The following is an 11,026-nucleotide window of genomic DNA, read 5'->3' as shown; positions in this document are numbered from 1 at the left end:
CCTTTTAAAGTGTCCTAGGGCTGAGAAGTGACATGTAAAGGGAATAAGAGGGGACAGAATTGTGTGTCTGCCCTATGACAAACTCATTCCTACAAGGAGGGCAGGGGGCAGGCTCTGGAGAGTCAGCATCGCCACAATCTCGGGACGACACTCAGTATAGGACTGACTGAGTTAAGTGAAGGCAGGAAAATCAGAGCGAGACAGGCAGTCTCCTACTAGGGTGATGTCCATCCAGTCCAAGGGAGGAAACCTTCTTTCATTTGAAGTTGGGGCTTTCAAGGTTCTTTAACCTTCACAGGTTGGGCTGAACCACCAGAAGTGCCAGAGAGAGTAAGAGAACAGAAATCTGTTGACAAGGCATGTCACTGAATTCTGTATATTAGAAAATATTTTATCACATGTTGGACACAACTCAGGAACAGTTATAACATATAGTTTACTGTTAGGTGAGTAAGTATGACTTTCATCATCCCAAACTGGTCATCTTGAGTTTGTATCATTCATGGGCTGTTTTCCTGGGAACCAGAAGAGCCTGGTACATAATAATCCTGTTTATCCCTGGCAAACCTTGGTCCCTTGATCAGAATAATAAACTGACGATTCACTGCCTTATAAAATAAATTTTGCTCTACCCTAAACCCTGAAACCGATCTGTGGTTTCTTTTACGGTACCTGAAACAGTCGTTGGGTAGACAAAGATCAGTGAAGTTATCTTTAGCACCCTTGACAGAGCTCTATTCTGGGTCCTTAGAAACCTCTCCAGAACTCACTTGCCTCTGGTTTGCAAACAGGGTCAAAAGAAACAGATGCCATGGGGCCATGTGGCTTTTCCTGTGGGTGTCTTTTATCTGTCTCCTCTTCAAATCACTGTACATCCCGCCTGGACCAAACCTACTTTAAGAGCAGGACTTCGGGGCACCTGGGTGGCTCAGTCAGTTAAGCATCCTACTTTGGCTCAGATCATGATCTCACGGTTCGTGGGTTTGAGCCCCGCGTTGGGCTCTGTGCTGACAGCCAGCTCAGAGCCTGGAGCCTGATTCCGATTCTGCATCTCCCTCTCTCTCTGACCCTCTCCTGCTCACGCTCTCTCTCTCTCTCTCTCTCTCTCTCTCAGAAATAAATAAAAAATTAAAAAAAATTTTTAAATAACAAAAGAGCAGGATTTTGGGGCGCCTGGGTGGCTCAGTCAGTTAAGTGTCTAACTTTGGCTCAGGTCACAATCTCACGGTTCCTGAATTCAAGGCCCGCATCATACTCTTGGCTAACAGTGCGGGGCCTGGAGCCTGCTTCATTCATATTCTATGCGTGTCTCTCTCTCTCTCTGACCCTCCTTCGCTCCCCCCCCTCTCAAAAATAAATAAACATTAACATTTTCTTTAAAAAGAGCAGGATTATACCCATATCCTTAGATAGGAAGAGGTAGTATCTTCCTTATACGTAAGGAGTTATTGTTCGGTGTGACTCAAGGACCAGAAGATGAGTGTGTATACTTCTTTTCCAAATATAAAATTAATGTAAAATTATAAGTGGTGACAAATCAGTTTGTAGTGCTCAATACTAAACAAAAGAGAGTCCCCGAAGTTGTTAGTTAAAACATAAAAAAGCAGACTTAATCTCTGTCCTCAGTAACAAATTACATACTCAGATACAAACATAGCATATATCTATGTTATATCAGGTACAGATACAGGCCACTCATGTCTACCTTTAAAGCTTGGCAACAGGTGTTGATATCTGAATTGTACCTCTTTGAACATCTCTGCTCTGCCTGTTACTTTTTTTCTCCTTTGCCTCCAACCCACTCCTACCACACAGATATTTGCTTCTCCTGGCCTTTAGCCCTGGCATCAAACCAGATACTTTGGGGGTCAGAGTGTGCATTCATGAATTATTATCGTCCTCCGAGAATTTGTATCCATTCTCTTATCTATCTTTTTTTCTTTTTAATTTTTTGTGTCCTTATTTTATTTTGAGACACAGAGACAAAATGAGAGGGGGAGGGGCAGAGAGAGAGGGAGACACAGAGTCTGAAACAGGCTCCAGGCTCTGAGCTGTCAGCACAGAGCCGGACACGGGGCTTGAACCCACGGACTGTGAGATCATGACCTGAGCCAAAGTCGGCCGCTTAACGGACTGAGCAATCCAGGTGCCCCCATTCTCTTATCTATCGTGGCCATCACTGAAAAAAAAAATAATTATTCAGAAAATTAAAAGTATAAATTGATTCTTCAGAGACCAAGAAACATGCGGTGGGGGTGTTTCGGGGGGGGGGGGAGGTTCATCTTAATGTCTCCTATGAAGACTGGGTCTGTGTTCTGTTTGTTCATGGTTTTTATTGCTTTTTGTATGCATGGACGGTCTCGAGCCAGGCGATCTTTGGATTTGGGAGAGATTTCTCTGTATCGACCAAGACAACCTTGTAATAACAATAAAGCATCCTCAGTTAATTCTAGACTAATGAGACAACAAAAAATTCCAGCTCTCTAGTACGTTTAGACGTGCCAGAGACCGAGATGCCTCCCTTCCAACACACAGTCAAGGAATATGACACAGGCTGGTGCCAGGCACCCTCTGCTGGGTATCTCTCAACAGGCACTCGCCCCGCGTACAGCTCGCACACCACGCACAGCACGTGCTCCCCTTGGCTCCTCCCCCTTGTCCCCCTCTTCTCCAGAAAGACTGTAAAGAGTAAAGATCACAAAGGCCGGAGGTGGCGCCGTTAACACAGAAGAGGGCTCCGTCAGTAGCATATTTCTTTAATCGTTGTTATTTACAATTTATCATCTGACAGACTTACAGGGAATAAATAAAGAAAATATACAATTGGTATCTTGTTTCCCTTTCTAATACAGAGAACTTTTCCGTATCCTGTTTTGGGATGACTACGATAGTTTTAAGCAGAAACCAATCAGTTTGCTCTTTACCCCTTGACGACACGTCATCCTTCAAAGCCTCCAGAATGAGGCTCAGATAGTCCCTCCTCGTAGGAAGAGTGAGCCGTGTTGATTCAGAAACTCAACCCTCAGGAAAAGTTACCAGACAACAGGGTAGAAGAGACAGGATATCATGAGTAGTAAAGGGCATAAAATGAATAGGCTAGATTACAAACTCTTGGTGTGTTTGCAGGAATCCCCCCTAATTTCAACTATTTCCAGGCATCTCTGCAAGAAAAGAGCTTTTCAGTCAAAGTAATTGCCTTATCTCACTGTGCTCTCCCGTGAGTCTGTTCGCAAACTCTCCCCTTAGTGCGGTAGTGAATGTGGGTAAGCCAGGCTGGCTTGTGACACTGACGCTTCTTTACAAGTTCCTGTCTGTAGCGGAAACCAAAAAGCCTAGGCTTGGGTTGGGGTGCATCATAAAGGACTGCCTTGCACGGCTGTCTAAACACCTCAAAGAAGGAGGCACTTCCCATTCCATTAATCGATGTCATCATTAGAAAATATGCAAACGGAGAATGAACTTCGCCAGGTACCAGTCTGGGCATTTTTCTCTCTTTGAAAACAACCTGTTGATGATGTAGCAAAGCAATTCTCCCTAAATTCACCCCAGTTATTCTGGATGACAAGTTTCGGTTTCTATCTCTTATTCATTCAAAAAACAACACTCAGCAGATATTTACTGAGTGCTCGCTCTGTGCTTGGGACTTTACAGGACATGGGGTAGGCAGTGTGAACCCAGTTATAACCTGTGACCCTTAAATAGGGCACGTTAAAGATGCCCCCACGAAACTCACAGCTGTGATCCACAGCTCCAGAGTTTCAACTCCTCCCAAGGTTGCTTCTGTGGTCACATTTAATTTGGTCCAATGTATCTTCCATTCCATTTAAGAATTGGTATTTAGGCAACCGAAGTGCCGGTACTACTCTGAAAATTGCGTTTCATCACACATTAGAGGGTTCTATGCTACTGTGTTCCTTCCACAAGCCAGCCCTGCCATCAGCTAAGTCCCCCTCAAAAGACCGGTTTACCCTACGTCCCCTGCTTGCCACCATTACAAATCTTACTCACTGGTAGGAACTGCAGGAACCATCTAGAATGTCCTACACCTCATTCTCTAGCCAGCAAGCTATGTGTAGGTCTTCCTGTCTTTTGTGTTTCCAGATCCTTCTGAGTTGTTCTCGGATTGTTCCAGACGCTAAACAGCCAAACTAGTCAGAAAATGTGGAAGTGGTCTAGGCAGACCATTTCTCATGGATAAATTCTCTCTAGAATTTGGTAGAGTTGCATCCAGATCGTGTGTTTTCTGCCACCTCCAAGCAAGGCCAGGTTACAAATCAGAAAGGGATAAAGTATCCAGAAACTACATAAATACATATAAAAATCTGGTGAAATGTGAGTAAGGCCCGCAGCTTAATGAACTGTAGTGTTACAAAGGTCAAGTTCCGGTTTTGAAAATAGACTATGGTTATGTAAGACGTTACCAATGAGGAAAGCCTGGTGTCAGGGTAAGGCCGCTCTACTATTTTTATAACTTCTTGTGAGTCTTAAAGTATTTCAAAATTACAAGTTTTTAAATAAAAGAAACAGCAAGTAAATGATTACCCACCACTTGTCTGCCATCAAGCAATGCAGCTAATGGTGCCAGAGAACTCGAAATGCCAAAAATCCAATCACCATTGACCATTCTGGTCTCTTTCCATCTCGACTCAGCATTCCTTTTCTCGATTTTGAAAAGGCATTCATCTGTTTCTACAGAAATGTTAAGTTTCAATTCAAGAAGGGCTTCCCAGCATAGATCAGAATCTGCAATCAATATTCCAGAAATATTTAGGGACCTACCATACACACTGCCAGATGTCAGAGGTCTTACTGAGAAGGCCAAGATGGCAGGTGTACAAATCCCAGTTAAGATCGAAGACTTGATGACCATATATTGTAAGTAATCTAAGCCCTAACTGTAATTTTCTTCATTTTATTTTCAGTTTTGGGCAAAACAGATGCTGTTCTGTTTTAGAAAATCTTTCCTTGGAACCTTTTCATCTCTTGGCCTGGTAGACAACTCCCCTTCTTCTGTTCCCCTTTCCTCAAAACACATGGCTTAGCCCCACATTGTGGCTTTCTTGTGGGAAGTCTGGACAGGACTAGAGAAACACATGGTTCCAACGTGGCACATACCTCTCTGTATAGATATCAAACAAGGTTTGGTCTTGTCTAACATCGGCCGATTATTTCAATGTTCCCCTGTGGCTTTTCTGGGCACAACAGTGATGGGCATTATTCTAAATGGATTTGACTCACAGAAGGAGGGGAACAAAGCCCCGTGAACCTCCATAAATCATTTCCAAAACGGCTCTTGGGAAACACAGTCTCGTTCAGGCAAAGAAATGACTTCTTCCCGCCACCGTTGTCCCGAGCACTTCTAGGGTCCAGGATATACTTCAACGGGGGCCCCCCTCACTCGCCTCCTCTGAAATGAGATCATTTCCTGATAATTGCCTCCATGTTTTTATAAGGACTTTCCCTTCCCAAAAACTCTGGAAAGCTCCCTTCCTTTCCATCCACTGTGCCTGACTTTTCATCTTTTAATAAATACTTTTATCATCTCTATCATCCGGAACTTCTTTCTCTACACATATTTATCTTTTATCTTCAAGACACGTACTTTTTCTGCCCTGTCTCAGATCTCTCTTCCGAGATCTGCTTTCATGCTTCAGCCTAGATTCTCACCTGCACCACCTGTTTGTCCCTTGTCGCCCCGCCCCGCCTGGGTCTTCCCCCTGCACCCTCCCTTACCTTTTTCTAAGTAGCCTTCTTTCTAGTCCCCACCTGCCTCCCTGCTCAGGCACATGCACATTCATTCATCTTTTTGTTTTTCTTACTCCACTTCCATACAATGCTCTTCGTTATACTGTCTTGTGCGCTCGTAAGTCATCTTTCCACAACATCAAAACCACGTTTCCCCCTCGGTGGCTCCTTCCATTCCAGATCTCTTCTGATCACACATGTATCTAGACAGCACCTCAAGACTTGGACCTAGTGATCAGCACATTAACCAGCAGAAGTGTCACTTTAAATCTGAGGATCCCCAAACTCGATCTGGATACAAAGGAGTTCATACCTATCACGAAGGGGACAACTCACTACTAAGGTTAACAAGGCCTCCACGGATGGCTGTCCCTTTTCCTATCTCCTCTTCTGAAAGTTCCCAGCTACATTCTTCTCAGGGAAGTTTGCACTACCTTTAAATTCTACATACGAAGCCTTCACCATGTCCTGCTATTGGGTCTCTTCCGTCCGTGCAGCGAGGCTCTGCGGGCATTGGCCAGGCTAGAACCTAGCCCGGGGTCTCTAACGTAAGAATCTCAGTGCCTGAGAATAAACTTCCTCCTCCCAGGAAAGGATAATGGTACGTGACAGTGCATGCTTGCCAGCCACTTGAAACAGATTACTCTGTGGCTCAAGGCCAGGAAAATCCAGACACATTCAGTTCATCTCCAATATAATTTTCTTTTTATGTAGGGGATCATGGAATGCGTGCAGTGGTCTGAGGTGGAAGTGTGGAAAGAAAGAAGCAGAGAGATTAGGCACAGATGGGGAAGTGATGTTATTCTCTCTCGCCACATCTGAAGTCATGGGCACGGTCTACATGTGGCCCTCCCAGAGGCAGGTGGATACAGGAGGACAGGCCGGGATTTCACCTGCAGGGAGGTGACTAAATGTTCGTGTCGATGTGCCCAGATGAGACAGGGGCTCTAGGGGCCTGTGAGGGTATTTCCAGAAGACTTTGCATTAGAAATGGTGCACCGAGTGAAACAGACTGCCCAATCTCTGTGTGGGCACATGGTGGGGGAGGGGGGGCGTGGAAAAGACTGAGGAGGGGGAGTTTGCTCTCTCTGCTTGACTGCTGAACTTAAATGTCAGTCTTCTCCTGCCCTGTTTCTCTAGAGAGCTCTCGAATACATGCAGTTAACACTGGTCTGGAAAGCAGTGTGATGGGCCCCAGGGCATAGGAGACATGTCCGGCCCTGCACATATCAGATGAGATCATGTTTCCGGAAATGCCTGATAAACTTGAAAGCGCTGTACAAGTGGCCACTCTGACTGTGACTATTATAGTGCGTTCCCTGCGGCATTGCTTTTGCTGATGGCGATTTTCAGAGCAGGAGATGACCAGATGACAGAATCTGCATCAACTGCAGACGCGATTATCCAGCCAGCACTGAACCTATCAGAGCTGGGAGAGGCTTTCAAGGCCATCCCCTCATTTTATGGCCAGGGAAAATAAAGTCCAGAAGGGTGAAGTGCCTCGTCCAAAGTGACACGCTTGGCTTGAGGCAGAAGTAGGATCAGAGCTCCCAAGCCAACGCTCTGGGCAGAGTTAGCCCTGGCAGAGGCTAGAGCCCAGAGTCCAAGGGCAGCTATGAGAGAAGGCGTCTGCTAGGGTCACAAGACCGTCTGGGGGATTGGGCACTTCCTTCTGCGGTAGCCTGGAGCGATGCTGAAGGCTGAACCAGGGAGAAAAGTCAAGGCCCTGAGCCACTGTGCACAGGGGAAATGGGTCAGGGCTACAGAAGCAGACTCACGGTCTCAAGACTATTGGGAACTTGACAACAAGAACTTGGGAAGCTTGTTTTGTAATCGTTTCTTGTTGTTCCTCAAAGAGAATGGAGGGGTCCCTTTTCCCGCTTCTCGTTAGATCTGAGGCCTCACCATCTGCTCCAAAGGGACTCTTACTTGACAGTGTATCTGGTTCTGTGGCTTCTGAACTCAGAGCCCCATGATTTCTGTCCTGTTAGCCATACCATCCCTGGGGCAAGGCTGTCTACACCCAGCAGGAGCAGTGAAGGACGTCTCTCTCACGCTCTCTGCAATCAAGGACTCATAGGGTCAAAAGGACATTATACTTCACCTCATACAACCATTTGCCCTGTGTTTGAAGGCCTATCTCTTTCTTGCCTAGTTCGTCAGCCTGCACCTGAAGCTCTTCAGCGACAAAGGACCCCCCTGTGCCCCCCAACCTCTGGAGGTGGCCCGTTCATCCTTTTGTGTTCTGCTGCTGGTTATGATCTCCCTAATCAGGAGTGGAAACCTATCTCCTTGCAACTTTCCCTCGTTGGCCCTAGGTCAGCATTTTGGAAACACGCAGAACAGATCTACTCTCCACACTACATGGCCTTCAGGTATTTGTCCCAGAGAAGGTCACCCCCCAGCCCATGGGTGCCCTAGGGGATGCACCTAATAAAAGAGCTGAAAGACTTGGAGAAGATGAGCCAAAAGGGCCCACAGTCCAGATATCAAAACACCAGTCTTTACTGATTCAAGCTCTCACTGAAACACACGCCTGAAAATATCTAAGCAAGCGGGAGACCCTCTGCAGAAATCACAGGGGAAGAGCACACCTGTCACCTGTCCTCCATGGACCTCTTTTCCTATGTCCATTCTCTATTCAAGAACTCTTTCATGCACGAGGTACTTTTTTGGCAAACGATGATTCCCCTTCGTACAGCCTTGCAGTAGACAGTCTCTCTACACACACCCTCTGTACTTCCTCTGCGTATAGACGTCACCCTTGACCCCACCCTCAAAAGGAACAAAATGCCCATTCCGAGAACCTGGAGGTCTTCAAGCATGTATCACCTACTTGGACAGGAGAGGAAAAGGCAGAAGGTAGGACGTGTCCAGAGGCCAAATTAGGAAACAAAGAAATCTCTGATCAGCTACTGAATACCAACCCTCCCATCTGATTCTCCGCACGTACTGAGTGTCTTCCCCAAGCCTAACCCCACGTTCCCTAAGACATCTGTGTTCTTCAAGTTTTTTCTTTCTGAAGATACATTTTGAGAGGTGACGTGGAAAAAATATGGTAGAATCTGCACATTTATAAACATAGCATATTTAACCTTTATAAATTATCTAAGTTGTCTAGCTTGCTATCCAACACTTTGGTATATTAAGCAAGATTTCTTTACTAGATTTTATCTGCCCTAGGCTTTTTTTTCTTTTTGAGTTCTTTAATGTAAAAAAAAAAAGAAAGAAAGAAAGAAAGAAAGAAAGTATATATGGGTCAGGGGTAGAGAGTGGGGGAGTGGAGTGAAGGCAGGCTGGGGACAGAGACACAGAAGTAAATAAGCCTCTGTCTCCCGGGCCCGTTCAACGTCCAGATGGAGTGGCTTAGGCGTGGATGTGTGGTAGGTCTCGTGAGAAAGACCTGGGCCATCGGAATGTCTCCAGGCAGCGACAGCGTCACTCGTCCCCTTGCTGAAGGAGCAGAAGGTGGATCTCCTGGAACGAAGGACGATGCTTGGTGTCTCTTCTCCAGCAGCTGAGCATCAGCTTATACACAGAGTCAGGGCAAATGGCAGGCTGGGGCAGGTAAGTCTTTGAAAACAAAGGTGAACAAAAAACAATGATGTTAAGAAGGTGGGGGTGGGGGTGGGGGAAGGAAGTGTGACTGCATTATCGTTTTGTCTGCCTCCCTCCCTCTTGAACTTGAAAACTGAGACAGGTGTGGTGTCTGTTCTTCCCACTCACCTCCCGGCCCCGGTTGCTTTGCTTGTCTTGCCTAGTCGTCTGGCGCAGGATTTCCTGATAAGCCCTTCTGAGGTCCCTACTGTCACACCAAAGGCAAAACTCTAGCCAAAAAGAGGTCTCAGACTGAGAAGCAAGTGGTTAGAACACTTGATCCTCCATTTACGGCCCAAGTGTTGAGGTTGATCTTGGCCGAGCCCATCACGGCAGGGGAAGAGAGTGAGTTCGGCTGTGTCAGCTCCTCTACCTGAACAGGAGCCCAGCCAGATGCAGACACTGGAATGCTGGATTTATCCATGTCACTCCTACCAGAATGTTCTCTGTGACCCCCTCCCCGGGACTGGGCCACACAGGGGAGTCTGCTGACTGAAGAGTCTACCTCACAGCTGACAGTACAGAGCACTTGCTGTTCTTACGCTCTGATGTAAAACTTCTCAAATTTGAACACATAAATTTGAGGAATAAAATTGAAAGTAATAACCTTTGGTAGAATATAATAAAGTTTAACTTTGACAAATCATGTTTAGTGATTAATGTGCTAACTGTAATAAATTTTTATCAAAAATTGCAACTTTTAGCTTATAGGTGAGAAGTTTACTGAGCATATAATGGTTATATCTGAGTTTGACCTTAGTTTCATTCACATCCTTAACTTTACCATTTGACCACTTGGTAGTTGGCGAAAACATATTTGGCTTACTACTAGTAGTTAGTGAAGATGAAATGGTGGACCCTTTTAAGCTGAGTATTTAAAAATAAATAAGAAAAACAAAAGCCTGGGGATTGTTAGAAATTAAGACTAAAATAGGTCATCCTGGTGTCATGATGTATCAGTCCAGTGGATAAACCACTTTTTTTCCTCGGTCCACTCACTTGGCCTTGGTCCACTGCACACAGGAGTAAATTTGCCCTTTGTCATGGGCAATTATTTTAGAGCCAAGCAATGATTTTATAACCAAGACAGGTAATGTGGATCCCCTGCTGTCAAAAGATCTACAGAGTAGCAAGATAAAATGAAATCCCAGGCCCTCTCCCTCTTATTTTCAACCTGTAAGTTATGTTATCTCTTCTCATTCCCTTATCTTCTGCTTACTTCAATGTATTTAAGGATTTAAGTTCTTCTTTTCTGTTCTTTTTTTCCCTCCCCCAATGTGGGGCTCGAACTCACGAACTCTGAGATCATGACCTGAGCTGAAGTTGAATGCTTAACGGACTGAGCCACCCAGGCGCCCCTAAGTGCTCATGTTCTGCAGGAACCTTCTCTTGCTCCCTGGCTGGCTTGAGCTGCCACGCGCCAGAGTGCTGTGGCCAGGCCACCTTGGGAGGTCAGTGCTCCAGCCACACAGCAAGCTCTGAATCCGACATCTCACGGGGACTTTACAAACTGACTCAACTAAAGAAATGTTAGAGGGGGCGCCTGAGGCTCAGTGGGTTAAGCGTCCGACTTCGGCTTAGGTCATGATATCATGGTTCGTGAGTTTGAGCCCCGTGTCGGGCTCTGTGCTGACAGCACATTCTGTCTCTGTCTCTCAAAAATAAATAAATGTTGGAGAGGAGA

At 45.7% G+C, this 11,026-nt stretch overlaps 1 protein-coding gene across 1 annotated transcript in view; it reads right to left on the bottom strand.

Annotated features, from left to right (window-relative positions):
• Positions 1 to 2,751: 2,751 nt before the first annotated feature.
• Positions 2,752 to 11,026, bottom strand: part of DDR2 (discoidin domain receptor tyrosine kinase 2) — a 138,116-nt gene continuing 129,841 nt past the window's right edge. The window contains exon 17 of the mRNA XM_039245981.1: positions 2,752 to 9,318. Within this exon, the coding sequence (XP_039101912.1) occupies positions 9,184 to 9,318 (135 nt within the window). The 3' untranslated portion in view covers positions 2,752 to 9,183. The remainder of the gene's footprint in view (positions 9,319 to 11,026) is intronic.

The sequence above is a fragment of the Hyaena hyaena genome, unplaced genomic scaffold (genome assembly GCF_003009895.1).
Source record: "Hyaena hyaena isolate Hyena2069 unplaced genomic scaffold, ASM300989v1 scaffold_275, whole genome shotgun sequence".
NCBI lineage: Eukaryota > Metazoa > Chordata > Mammalia > Carnivora > Hyaenidae > Hyaena > Hyaena hyaena.
This window is presented reverse-complemented; position numbering and strand designations above follow the sequence as displayed.